The 13,985-nt window shown below is 32.8% G+C and overlaps 2 protein-coding genes across 4 annotated transcripts in view; one reads left to right on the top strand and one right to left on the bottom strand.

Annotated features, from left to right (window-relative positions):
- Window positions 1–6,801: 6,801 nt before the first annotated feature.
- Window positions 6,802–9,829, top strand: LOC111020490 (pentatricopeptide repeat-containing protein At2g13600-like). 3 transcript variants are annotated; one of them, XM_088121889.1, is made up of 5 exons: window positions 6,802–7,039; window positions 7,560–7,709; window positions 8,151–8,180; window positions 8,297–8,468; window positions 8,976–9,827. In XM_088121889.1, the coding sequence occupies exons 3-5, from the start codon at window positions 8,152–8,154 to the stop codon at window positions 9,681–9,683; spliced, it is 909 nt and encodes a 302-aa protein (XP_087978015.1). In that variant the 5' UTR covers window positions 6,802–7,039; window positions 7,560–7,709; window position 8,151; the 3' UTR covers window positions 9,684–9,827. The 3 variants fall into 3 exon arrangements, with proteins under 3 accessions (XP_087978015.1, XP_087978013.1, XP_087978014.1); XM_088121887.1 differs by having other exon boundaries at window positions 8,151–8,468; window positions 8,976–9,829; XM_088121888.1 differs by lacking the exons at window positions 6,802–7,039; window positions 7,560–7,709; window positions 8,151–8,180 and having other exon boundaries at window positions 8,333–8,468; window positions 8,716–9,825.
- Window positions 9,830–10,438: 609 nt separating this feature from the next.
- LOC111020456 (calmodulin-interacting protein 111) overlaps window positions 10,439–13,985 on the bottom strand; it is a 28,164-nt gene continuing 24,617 nt past the window's right edge. Inside the window, 1 exon segment of the mRNA XM_088121469.1 lies at window positions 10,439–11,006. Coding sequence (XP_087977595.1) covers window positions 10,901–11,006 — 106 coding nt within the window. The 3' untranslated portion in view covers window positions 10,439–10,900.

Genomic DNA, 13,985 nt, shown 5'->3' with positions numbered 1-13,985 from the left:
GACAGGATGCAGGTTCTGTCTTCACAGAATCTCCACCATAGATACTAGAAGCCCGTACCCGCTGTTAAGGAAAAATAGGACAAAAGGATGTAGATGCAACCTAACTCCATACTCAAATATCTGTGAGGTAGAAACTAACACAGCCCAGGGGGAGGGTTTGTTAATCGTTTCATCCACAACAGGGATTCTTAGCTCAATGTCACGGGGAATGGAATAGTTATACCTAAGTATTCCTAACAGTTTCTCAGGGCAATTTGAATATGAATGGTCAGAACAATTACCACTAATTTCGGACGACTCGCTTCGCCTACGCCGACGAGAGTTTATGCCTCTAGTCGAAGGGTTTTCTGAAGGGGTCTGAGAAGACGGAGGCCTATAGGAACTAGCATCGAATGATTTGGTCCTAGCCATTTACGAAACTCAAAAACTAGAAGGAGAAAAGGAAATTAAGTATCAGTACGAGGGTTACCTAGTACAGAGCAGGCAGAGGGGGCAGTAAACTCCTTTGATTCGTGCCAATCGAAGGAGAAAATTCCTTGACCTAAACGTTCAACAGGATACCCGAGCGACGAAGACTTACCAAAACGAGCACCAGAGCGTTATGAATACCTAATGGAAGACAGCACCAGCTCGGAGAAGTGGAGGAAAAACGAATTCGGGTCCACAACCATACAAGACGAATTGAAAATTAAAACCCTTGAACTTTCTTGAAGTAGGGGGCTATTGTTTGGCTCTTGATTTCGCGGACACGTCATCATTAAATTCAAATAGAAAAAAGGACGTACAGAGAAGTGTACTTGAATTATACTACCAGTTCGGACCAAGATCGAACTAGATGCTAATCAAGTAGAGTTCATGTCGATCTCCCACCCACGTGGTGTTCAAACTGTTTCCCCCACTAAGTGTGCGGTTTCCCATTTTCACGGAAAATAAACTGCATGATTCAAACGGGAGGTTCCATCTCGTTCCAACGGTTACTTTTTCACCCATTATAAATACCAGTTGAACGAAGGAGAATGGTATTCGAAAACTGATTGACTATTTTACTTATCAATTGCCATTAGCATAAAGATTAACAAGAACGTCGGAGTGCTAACTTGTTTTTGCATGTTTCTTTATCTTGGAGTGTTCTCGAAGATTTATTGTGACTATCAATATTTTTCGGTACGACAAAATTATTTTCATCATGTTAAAACTAAAACTCCTAAACATGTCCTAATCTCAAACATACCTCGGAATATTTGAGAAAGTACTTGTAGAATAAGTGTTTGAAAGAAATGCCAGATGATTAAGGTAATTTTAACAATGACAAAAATGATTTTAAGACCGAACATTATAAATAATATTAGAAATAATTTTTAATATTATGCATCATAGTATAGCTCTTGAAAACACTTTCATATGTAATTTTTTTCAATTTTGCTTTTATCTTTGGACATTTTTCATTTTTTTTATAGCTGAATATTTTTCAATTATATTATTTTTATGTTTATGGGTGAGTTTTAAAATGAGTTGATGATAAATTTACATGATACTTAAAAGTATATTGGGATGAACTCTCTAAGTAATTTTAGAGGACCAAAATATTTCTTTTTATAAATCCACAAATAAAAATCATTTTGCAATAATAAAATTGATTTATAATCATTTAGAATAGTCAGTTGATTATCTAAAAAATGAGTCTAGAGTGATGATAACGTATAATTGTGTAGTCTTAATTTATAGTAATATTTACATACATATATCCGTGTTGTTAATTTTGACAGTACGGATTTGAAAAGTGGTACGATTAACTTAGACGTGCATTAAGAAATGTAAAACTAAAGAGATACAGAGAGAATAAAATTTGTAAGATTTGCATATATCAAAAACAATTTCTTTATAAACTATATTCTTTGTACGTAAATTATTATCATGGTCTATCGGCTTGATCCGAACTTTTGTTGTCTTCATCGAAATTCCTACAACATTATATTGGGCTTTGTGAAGGAAATAAAACATTATAATGGTATTGTTATTTCTTTCTATAATATCAAGACATAAAATATAAATCATAAAATTTGTGATAGCACATATAAAAATGGAAAGTTTAATAATGTGTTCAATTTACCTACACTTTGATGAACATCAACTTATTACTGGAAGGTAGTTCCAAATGTGAGGTTCAAATGAAATCGGTCACGTTAACCTTACTAAAAGGTTATGGTATAAATATGAGAATCCAACATACAAACAATTATAAAAAGAAAAACGAAAAATCAACTATAATATAATCTATATGGTTGAAAAAGATAAAATTTGAAAAATTATTGTTGTTTGATAATTTAGTAACTTCTCATACTAAACTAAGTATCAAATTTATGTGAAATTTTTTAAAAGGAATGTTTTTTACTTTTTTTTTTTACTAAATGTGGTTGTCATATCTAAAAAGTCAATTACAAAAATAAAATTTGTGTTGTCATATCATAAAATCCAAAGTATTAAAAAAAAATTTAAATTTGTGTCGCGGTCCCAAAACTTTCAAAACATATATTCTTTTTAAAACGGAAACCTCCATTTTACGCATTATATTAATTAATTAAGTGCATAGTAAAAAAAGTTTTGACATAACAAAAAAAATATTTATTATTTTAAGTTTATTTATTTTAAATTAAATTACATATATAAAATGGATCATAAAAAATTGTAACTATGGTTAAATATTTAACTTTTTTTTTTCTTTTCAAAACATTTAAATATTTCCTTGCTTTGAATAGGCACCTAGGAGGACTAATTTATTATTTTCAATTTAAAAAATGAATTTTTAACCTATAATTAATATTGTTACCATATCTAAAGGTCAAATTTTCAAAGGCTAACATTATTAAAATATGGGGCGAAAATATGGAATAATTAAGAAATACTAATTTTGTAAATCCTAATTACCACATTCTTAATGATTTAAACCATTTTTTAAAATCTATACTTAATCTTTTTTCTATATCTAAGAAGTCAAATCTCAAAAAAATAATAAATTAAAATTAATGATTCACATTAATAAAATATGCGATAATGAAGGAATACATATTTTTGTTTCCATATCACACACGTTTCACCTATAAACTCTAACCTACAACATTCCATTTTTTTTTTATGAGATTGCACCATATGAATATAGAGAAAGACAATGATTTAGAGTTGTACATGATAAACATTAGAGAGTTCGTGGTTTTCCTAGATCATCATTTTGTAGTATTGTTTCGATCTATCAAATTGTTTCGATCTACCAAATCTGAGGCTAAAATGCGGTAAAGTTTATTTACAGTTTTGTTTTAAATCTTTCCATTTTATATCTATTTATGTTTTGGTATTTGCTATCATACTGTTCCTCACAACTTATATCTTCACTACTTATTGAAAATTTATAACTATTTTTTTTTGGTAAAATAACAAAAAAAAAACTAAAAATTAAATATAATTTAGTTTTACCTCTAATCGGCTTGATCTTGAACTTGTGTCAAATTTGAAACTCGTATCAAAGGAGATCTACCAAGAAATAATATGTATTTCTAATGGAAGAGGTAAAAATTATGAAAAGAAGCTTCGTGCTAAGAAGCTTTGGTGCAAAGAAAGGTAATATCTAATACTTTTGTTAATTATACTCATAAAATAGACGTTTTAGATGAGGAAATATAGAGAGGCAAAATATAAATTCATTAGGATAGTATTAAATTAATGGGTTTTAATCATAAAATTATATTAATTTCCCTCTATTAAACCTTTTAATCTATATCTACAGTATATATAAAACGTGGGATGAGGAGAAACTTTTTAGGTCAATTTTACCCTTCTTCAATAACTCATTTTTATAAAAGTTTGATGGTAAATTTGTTATTTACCTCTCCTACTTTCTTCCTCTCTCTCATTCCCACGCCCACTTCCCCATTTATCTCTTTTTCTTTTCTTTGAAAATATTTTATCTCCACCTATACAAATTCCTTTCTTGCATTCATTTATCTTAATTCTTTCACATTTACTCTCTGTTCATTTTTTCTCCACCATCCAAATGCATTACTCAAATTAACCTACCCAAATAATCATTTATCTTTTTTTTTTCTTTTAAAATTATAATTTCACTTAATCTTGTATTTAATCTTGTATTTAAAATGTTTAGAATATGAAAAGTTTTATGATCTATTTAATTTATTTTTTACTCCTAGAATTTGAAGTGTTTTCTCCCCTCTCTCTCTTCTATATAATTAACTCTATATACCATTTTTGCCCTCTCACTATAAGTCTTCATTTTTCTTTTGATGATAATTGTGTCATTTAAATACAAACTTTCTCTCCCTCAATTAATCTCTTCCCTCTCGATCTCACCCCTCTAAATTCCCCTATTTTCTCTTACTAATCTTCTCTCTCTTAATTATTCTTTCATTATTTTTATCTTTATTTTTTTCAACTCCTTTCATCTACAACATACCCTCCCCCAATTCTTTCATCTTCCTATCCCCTTCCAATTATCACATACCCTCTCCCAATCCTTTCATCTTTCAAACCCCCTTTCAATCCGTATATAAATATGTGTCCTCTCTTTCTCATGACAACCAAAAATCAAGAGGTGGTGGATGGAACAAAGTGGAAAATTTTCTAAGTGGTGTGAAGGCATGAAGATTACTCTCTTGTTTTAGCAACGACAACAACAATGCACATATGGGTGATCGAGAGAATAATTGATAGTGAAGAGAAACCAAATTAAAGCTAAGTTGATGACATCAGTTCGCTTTCTCTAAATTTATCATTGTTCAGATTGAAAGAAATTCTAGAGTACGATGTGTCGAGATGGTGGTCGATGGAATCGAGATCAAGCAAAATTCGATCATTCTCATAATTTGAATAATAAGAATGCTTATGAGTTTGATTTTTATTTATTTATTTTTTAAAGTGATGCTTTTGATTTATATATGTGAAATGTTGTAATTATTTTTACAAAGTGAGGGCAAACAATTTTTATCCCTCTCAATATCATACCTTGAATTTATATTTATATATAATCACTTTCTTTCTTTAAAATGATAATATTATAAACTTAAAAAATACTATTTATTTTACTTTAATTTAGAATATAAGATTCTACGTGCAAGACACGTGTTTCTTACTAGTATCTAAAACGTCCACAATCTTCCTTTTTTTATTATTATTATTTTTTAAGAACGTCCACAATCTATTTCCGTCCTAATTTAAAAAAATGATGGTCCTTAGTCACTTGACTTGTAATAGTTCATTATTATATTATTAAAATAAATTAAAAGTAAGAATATCATGGATCTATTTTCCAAAATCTGATGAATTTCTTTAATGAGTCTCAATAAAAAAGTGGTACTAATTCAAGGATAAAATGTTGGAATATGAAGCCTAACATTTATTTCCACCCACTATTCATCTATTTATCGTTTAATCTCATCTTAATTAATCACGAAATAATTATAGCTGCAGTTTTTTATAAATATAATTATAACTAATGAATTTGATACATGTAAAAGGATCAATTTGCCATCAAATTCATATTCAAATGGGTAAAAAACGAAAGACAAAAACAGCCAAAAAAAAGTTTCTCTAATCCTGTTATTTATATATACTATAGATTTTACATTTGTAGAATTACTTTTAAATTTAGTGCGATCAAACAAACTCGTGATTAAAATTGATTTTAAGAATAGGTAACAGAACCCGCAAATTTTTTAAATAAAACTATTTTATAGAAATTGTTACAACAAATAGTACTTTTTATAAACGCTCAAATTAGAAAGTATTGTCAACCTCATCCTCACTAAGTTGAAAAAAAAAAGAAAAGAAAAAACTAGAGGAGAAATTAGAGTACTTAAGAAACGAGAAATTGAAATTTTCTACTAACTTCATAGAAATTTGAAAAGAGAATTAGAAAATTTCCCCTAAAAAACTAGTTTAATTCTTCTTCTAAATTTCTACGAACTCATTAACTATCATAATTTTATCATTAGTCAATCATAACATTCGTCATGAAAAAATAATGATAGAAAAATGTTAAAATGCAAGGGATTGAATTGAAACTTTTTAAATCATAAGTCTAAAAAATCACTTAAGCATACAAATAATATATATATATATATATATACACCTTTTAATTTAATTTTTAAACATACTGGACTAAAAATAAAATAAATATATATGCCCTTTTCAATTTAATTTTTCAATGAGTCCACACATGAAAATGTTTACCGTCTTTGATAGTGAAATAGGATAAAATAACATTTATGAATATTAGTGTAATATTAATAAATAAATAAAATCAACATCTCTTTAATTTAATTTAGTCTGGTACCTTTTAAATTGTATTTAATAAGTCGTTAAATTTTAAAATGTCTAAGAAATTTTTAAGCTTTTATTTTTACTTTTCTTTCTAATGGTTAGTTTAGCTTTAAAAATATATAATAAATTTCTGAATTTTCAATTTGTGTACAAGATTTATGACTTATTTAACCTTTGGTTAAATTCACAAACCATTAAACATAAAATAAATAGACTTAATATCTAATATAATTCTAGTATTTTAATTGTTTTTAATAGATACGTAAATTTGTAAAAAAAAAAATCTAATAGATCACTATAAAAATAACATATTTTTATAGTAACATATTATCTCGTGAGATTAGTCAGAGTTTGTGCAAACTCACTCGGACATTCATATATATAAAATAAAATAATAAAATAAAATAAAAATAGAAGATATTAAATAATATATAATTTTTAGACTGAGGGGCCAATTCTAACCTCGCTCTCACTGGGAAATGGGAATTTTGTTCCTTTGGTAAAACACCTACTTGTGTATACCGTCGCCCTCTTCGATCAATATGAGTTCACGACCCCCCTTCACTCTCTCTCTGCGACCATCTCCGGCGGCGGCAACCATCTCCGACGGCGGTGACCATTTTTAATGGATCTTCCTCCTCCTCTGCTTTCATTATAAAATCGTAGTGGACTACCCTTCGTCTCAGTTCAACTCTCACCTCGCCGAAGCTCGGTACGTCTCGTATACAAAAGTTGATATTTCTGATTTTACACATCTGGGTTATCGAAAATAGCATGGAAATTTGATATTGCTGTTTGGATGCTGCCATCCTTTCTCCCTTGCGCTAAATGGGTTAGCCTCGAATGTATAGAACTAGCTGATCGTTAATATGTCGAATTTCACTTGGTTTGGTGTTTCTTCTTGTACGATTATCCAAACTCATTAGTTGCTCTGAAATTACCCTGGATACCAATTGTTATTTGAGTGCACTGCTAATAATCTGAGTGTGTCTGAAACTGAGGGCATTGATTGAGTAGTTGCGTGCGGGAGTTGGCCTTTGAGAATGTAGATGTGTAATAGTAAGATAGCGATCGGGTTGAAGTTGTTTCTGTGAATACCCAGAATTGAATTGTTTGATTAAACCCAAGTCTGTGCTTCAAACCTTGTTTTGAGCATGAGACTGAAATTTCGAAATGTATTTTGTTTTATGCTTACTAATAGCATTTGTGCATTCTTTAAAATTTGAAAAAAGGAAATTAGGAGGATAAGAAGTGGGTGGAGATTGGGTGGGACGTGGGAGAGGAAAATGAGGAGGAGAAGAATAAAAGTTGGGGAGAGCCACGACCCTCGATGCGGGCAACCCACGATGCCTCGAAGGCCAACGAGTTCTCAGCATAAACAAGTAAGATTCTATTTAGTAATTTCTAACAATTCATCGTTTTTGCTTCAAACTGGTTTATTTTAATGGTGTATATACTTTGGGTATTTACTCGATGATGTTCGATGATGTTGATGTGTATTTTCTTGAAGAAATGTGAAGTACTAATGATTCTATTCTTAGTTTGAGTTTTATTATTCCAAAGTTGATGTGCTTTTTTTTGAGTTTAATGATTATTTTATTAGTTTTCTAGTTGAGTTTCTTGACATTTTCGGTTTGTTTTTATTTATGAGGTCTAATTTTATCTTATTAATTCACAGGATGGCTTCATCTAAGTTTTTTAAAACAAGTCATTCTAGTCAAAGTGTTCCATCAGTTGAACTTGATAACCCTAATCTTGTTGCTGCTAGTAAAGTAGGATTGCTTGATAAAAGAAAACACAAATTAATTAGTCAAAGTTTGCAGAATGTGCAGCTTAGGAGCAAAATTGACGAAGTATGTCTCTGCTCTGCTCTTAATTCTTGTGCTAAGACTCTGAATTTGTTTAATGGTCTGCAAATTCACGCCCAAATTGTTAAAATTGGATTTGAAGAGAACTTATTTTTGAACAGTGCACTGGTTGATTTATACGCCAAATGTAATGCCATCGTGGATGCAAAACGAGTCTTCTTTGGCATGAGAACTCACGATCAAGTTTCTTGGACTTCTATAATATCTGGACTTTCCCAAAATGGGCGTGGGAGCGAAGCCATCTTCATGTTTAAGGAAATGTTGGTAACTCAGGTTAGACCCAACTGTTTTACTTATGTCACCGTTATTAGTTCATGCCCAACACTAGAGGATGATCTTCAGCTTCGTCTTGCAAATTTGCTTCATGCTCATGTTATCAAATTTGGTTTTACATTTAGCAGTTTTGTTATTAGCTCCACTATTGATTGTTACTCAAAACTAGGAAGAATAGAAGATGCTGCTCTGCTTTTCTATGAGACAAGAGTGAAGGATAATATCATATTTCATTCTATGATATCAGGGTATTCTCAAAACTTATATGGGGAAGAAGCATTGAAACTGTTTGTAGAAATGAGGTCTAGTAATTTGAGCCCAACTGATCATACATTAACCAGTGTTTTAAATGCTTGTGGGAGTCTAACAGTGCTTGAACAAGGAAGGAAAGTGCACTCTCTAGTTACAAAAATGGGATCAGAAAATAATGTGTTTGTGGTCTGTTCTTTGCTAGATATGTACTCAAAGTGCGGGAGTGTTGATGAAGCCTTCTTTATATTCAATCAGACGGTCGAAAAGAATAGCGTGTTGTCAACTTCGATGATCATGACTTTTGCTCAATGTGGTAGAGGCTCAGATGCGTTAAAGCTCTTTGAGATTTTGTTGATTGAAGAAGGTTTCTTGCCAGATCATGTCTGTTTTACTGCAGTTTTGACTGCCTGCAATCATGCTGGATTTTTAGATGAGGCAGTTGAATATTTCAATAAAATGGGCAGCGAATACGGATTAGATCCTCAAATCGATCATTATGCTTGTTTGATTGATCTCTATGCCAGAAATGGCCACATAGAAAAAGCCAAGCAATTATTGGAGCAGATGCCTTACGAATCTAATTACGTCATGTGGTGTTCCTTATTAGGCGCTTGCAAAGTTCATGGCGAGGTCGAGCTCGGGAGGGAGGTCGCATATCGACTCATTGAGATGGATCCAAGTAATGCTGCACCTTATGTTACACTTGCTCATATCTATGCTAGAGCTGGTTTGTGGGGTCAGGTGGGAGATATTAGAAAAAAGATGCAACAAGAAAAGGTAAGGAAAAGTGCAGGGTGGAGTTGGATTGAGATAGATAAGAAATCTCATGTCTTCTCAGCTGGTGATGCAACTCATCCTAAATCCTTTGAGATTTATTCAAAACTTGATCAACTGGACTTGGATACGAAATCAGCTGAACATGCATCAAAAGCACTTCAGTATGATGAGTTTTATTGCCACTGATGGAATATAGTTGTTATTGGAACTGAGAATCTTGTTCTAAAGTAGAATCATGTTTGCAATGAACTTTAGGATGAGTGATTCAATCTACTATAATCACACATGTTCTTCGATTCCCAATCGATTGAATCGTGTTCAATTTTGAAGTTTTTTTTTCCTGTGTTTGAAAAAAGTTCTCTATTTTGACGATAATTTGTAAAAGTTGTTTTCGAAACAAAAAACAATGGCAAATATTTTATCTGGAAATGTGATTTTGTATTGTTTTTGTGTTTTCTAAGTGTTTGTAAGGGTGTGTTTGGGAGTGATTATGACCAAAATTACTCTTGCCATTGTCAAATTTTTTTTTTTGTTAGGATCCATATTTGACAAATTAAAAAAATTGATTTTTGAAAGGGTAAAAATATTTTTAAAGTATGACTCAGATGATAATTTTTAAAATTCAATTATATATCTCTTTTTTTCAAAATTAATTATTCTACCATTACTCCCAAATACTGATATTTGATTTCAAGATGGAAATAAAATTTTATTCATAACTCTTTTGACACTCGTTCTTTTTTTCTCCCAAAAATTAATGGCTATGATTGAGATTCATAAAGAGCGTAAACTAGTATATTTGAGTCTAAACTCTCTATTCAATCTTATCTACTACTTTCAACTCAAGTCGCTTGCTTTAATCCATTTGCCAACCTGAGCTCAAGTTAGCGGTAACTCAAAATGAAAAACAACTTGAAACAAGAGTTGTCCAAATTTAAGAATACAAGAAGCAAGAGCAATAGTTATTCAAATTATATACTATATATCTCAAACTAAAAAACTAACATAAATCACTCCAATTCGAAAAAAAAACGAGGGATCTTAGTTGCTAGAACTTTAGTAGGATAAGATAAACCGAAATGAAGGTATGATACCTAGTCGAGACCGATACCTCCTCTTAAGACCTCTCCACATTACTGAACACTCACTCCAGCCATATATTTCATAAGACCACAAAAGAAACTGCAAGACAAGGAGTAGAATAACATATCCATCATAGGTTTTGACACAACTTGTGCTACAAGTCCTCTACACTTTTTTCCACCATTTCTGCTCGTGCTACTGTCCCGGAAATTTTTGAATTTCTTGCTATATGAGATTGAATATCATAAATCTGCACAAGTAAGATTGCATACTTGGTCACATGATGCTATGGAGGGTCCCACTCTAGCATCCGCTTCAATTTATGCATCAACTACGGTAACAGCAAGACATTTCCATGATGGCAGGTTGTTTTTTCTTTGTTTGCATCCACCCCACGAGCCTCGTAAAAACTGTCCCATATCACACCTGCAAACAAGCACCCGCACAATGATACTTCGTCAGTTCTCTAATTTTTACCAACTTCATTAATCCATCCTTGACTATAACTAAATAGCTATCCTACATTATATTCAACACAAAATGACCAGAAGGAGAGAGAGTAGATAAATTTCAAACTAGAAACTATATGCTCAAAAAAGAAAAATGAACAAGAATCTGTAAGGAAAGAAAATGAATGCACACCTCCAGAGCAGGATATTTTCAAGGAACATGGTGAATGAAATCATGCGAGCCCACAATGTGTTATAAATGGTATCTTCATACTTGAGGGGACAGCATATTAAACATCGTCTTCAAAAAGAATGTGTTGGAGCACCCAATTTTGAGAAACCTCAGTATTTGAAAAAACCATTGTGAGAAACCTTGTTCATGATTGAGTTTGCTGGAGCACCCAATTTTTTGCTACTCATTTGAAGCCTTCGAGCATGTGATGAACACGAGCTGGAAACTGAGAGAAGAGCGACAAAGTAGATTTTACAAGGGACCTACTTTATCAATCAAAGAAGAGTTGTGGAGAAAAGAATTAGCACTAAATAAAGAATTACCTCACCACAAAAGACTGAAGAAAGAAATAAAAAGACATAAATTACAAGAAGGGAGGACTCCAATAATTAAAATTAAGGGCCATTACAAAACTCTTGAATCACATGCATTCAAAAGAAGACGTTGGACCTAGTCCTAGTCCACCTCATTGGTGTTTTATAAAGCTCGAGGCTCATTAAAGCGTAATAGCCCTCGAGAGTTTAAGTGCAAAGTGCAAAAAAAAGCAAGGAATTTTTTTTGTGAGGCACACAATAGAAAAACATAATTAAATTTTTTAGAAATTTTAAGAATATAGAATTTTTGTGAGTGATTGGAGACAAGATTCTTCACCTCAAACCACTTCCCCATTCTTCTATTTCAGGAGAATGCCAATTAAGTTTAGGATTGAAAATATGTGGTTGACGCACGCCTATTTCCTCCCTTAGAAAATTGGTGGAAAACTCAGATTGTGGGATGGCCCGGGCAACGGACAGATGATGAAATTCAAGCAACTAAAATCTGCTCTCAAATTCATGGAAGAAATAACATTTTGGCTGCATCCATACAAAATATGTCCCTCACATCAGAATTGAAGGCTATCAACTCCTAGGAAGATACGACCCTCTTCCTCTGAATCATACAAAGAAAGATCCAAAATCAGGGAACAGCTCCTCACACTTGCAGCCAAGGAGGAATCTTTCTGGAGACAAAAGTTTAAAGTGAAAAGGCTTGGAGAAGGAGATAAAAATACAAGATTTTACCAGACTGCTTGCCTCCAAGAAAAAGAGAGGATCCAGAGGTTTAATCACAAAAAGTCTCCATTGGAGAGACTTCACTGAAGCAGAGGTATACAAGGGAGTTATGGACTTGGGTACCAATAAAACCCTCCCGCTAGATGGTTCTACAGCAGAATTTTTCAAAAAGTATCATCGAACATCATCACAGTTGATATTAGGATGAAGTTCCAAGATTATTATTATTTTTTTAAATGAGATCATAAACATCAGCCGAAACCCATATATGTCTTATTCCCAAGAAAAGGGACGAATAACAGTACATGACTACAGACCCATCAACTTGATTCTATGCGTATAAAATTCTTGCAAAGAGTTTTATCATAAAGGCTTTAAAGCTGCCTTGCCATATACTATATTTGCCATTGTGGAAGGAAAACAGATTCCAGATGCATCTCTTTTTCTTTTTTTTTTTAATAAGAAACAAAGACTTCTCATTAACAAAAAAGACAGCCTAACAGCAGGGCCGAGAAGCCCCCCAGAGCAACTGCATTACATTTTGCCAATCATGTTGAAACAAAGCTATACTGTAATTACAAATTTTCTATAGGTAAGGCACCACAAGGCCTTAGTAAACTGAAGTTTCTCACAAAAAATGTCAAAAGAGAGAGCAAGATTGTTGAAAACACGTTTGTTTCTTTCCTTCCAAATGCTCCACAAAAGCGCCTGAGCTGCACAGCTCCACAAGATCTTCCCTTTTCCTTTCAAAAGTCCCCCTTGCGTTACTTCCATCACCCAATCCTCAATCGAACGGGGGAGACAGCCTACAAACCACACCTTTGCATGATAAAGATTAAAGACCCACCCTTGGTAAGCAAAAGGGCCGTGTATAAAAAGATGGTCTATATCCTCTGCATTTTTGAGACACAAAAGGCAGGCTGAGGGGGATAACATCCAATTTGGGAGTTTTTCTGAAGCTTCTCATGTGTATTAAGGCTTCTGTAAGCAATACTCCACAGGAAGACTTTCACCATCACCTTCTTTGGGCAAGGGAATTTCCAAATGGCCTTAACAAAAGGAGAGAGGAATCTTGGAGTCACTTCCGTTAGCTTGTGAAAAGCTGATTTCGTGGTGAACTTCTTCTCCCCTTCGATGCTCCATTCTATCTTATCCTCCTCATTTCTTAATCGAAAGGAAGCCAATAAGTTCACTAGCCGAATCCAACTATCCACCTCGTGGTCTTTTAGGCCTCTTCTGAATCCCAGGTTCTAATCCGCCTGATCTTCCGACCAACAATCAGCCACAGTACTATCTTTTTTATCAAAAATGCTAAACAAAACGGGGAAGCTAACCTCAGAGAGTCCTGCCCAATCCACAAGTCTTTCCAGAATCTACCTTTTTCCCATTTTGGTCCTCGTAAGAAGTGAATCGAAGAAAGACCAGTGTTTGTTTGGCAATGTCAATCCAAGGCCCGCCACTGCCCTTCCTCCTCGGTAAAGAAGGAAGCCAACTCCCATTTTCTACCTCATAAATACTAGTTATCACTTTTTTCCACAGCGGGTCTTCTTCTTGAGTATATCTCCAAAGCCATTTCTATAATAAGGCTTCATTCATCTGTTTGAGATCTCCTATTCCAAAGCCATACATTCTTGGGAGTGTACTATCCCAATTTACTAAATGGCGTTGGGGG

The sequence above is a fragment of the Momordica charantia genome (genome assembly GCF_013281855.1).
Source record: "Momordica charantia cultivar OHB3-1 chromosome 3 unlocalized genomic scaffold, Mcharantia_2.0 BLBB01000003.1, whole genome shotgun sequence".
NCBI lineage: Eukaryota > Viridiplantae > Streptophyta > Magnoliopsida > Cucurbitales > Cucurbitaceae > Momordica > Momordica charantia.
This window is presented reverse-complemented; position numbering and strand designations above follow the sequence as displayed.

Coding starts and splice junctions, on each gene's coding strand:
- LOC111020490 (XM_088121887.1), top strand. CDS start 7,614: ATGAGGAGGAGAAGAATAAAAGTTGGGGAGAGCCACGACCCTCGATGC. Junction 7,710..8,150: donor CGAGTTCTCAGCATAAACAA/GTAAGATTCTAT, acceptor CAAAGTTTGCAG/AATGTGCAGCTTAGGAGCAA. Junction 8,469..8,975: donor AGGAAATGTTGGTAACTCAG/GTTAGACCCAAC, acceptor ATATTCAATCAG/ACGGTCGAAAAGAATAGCGT.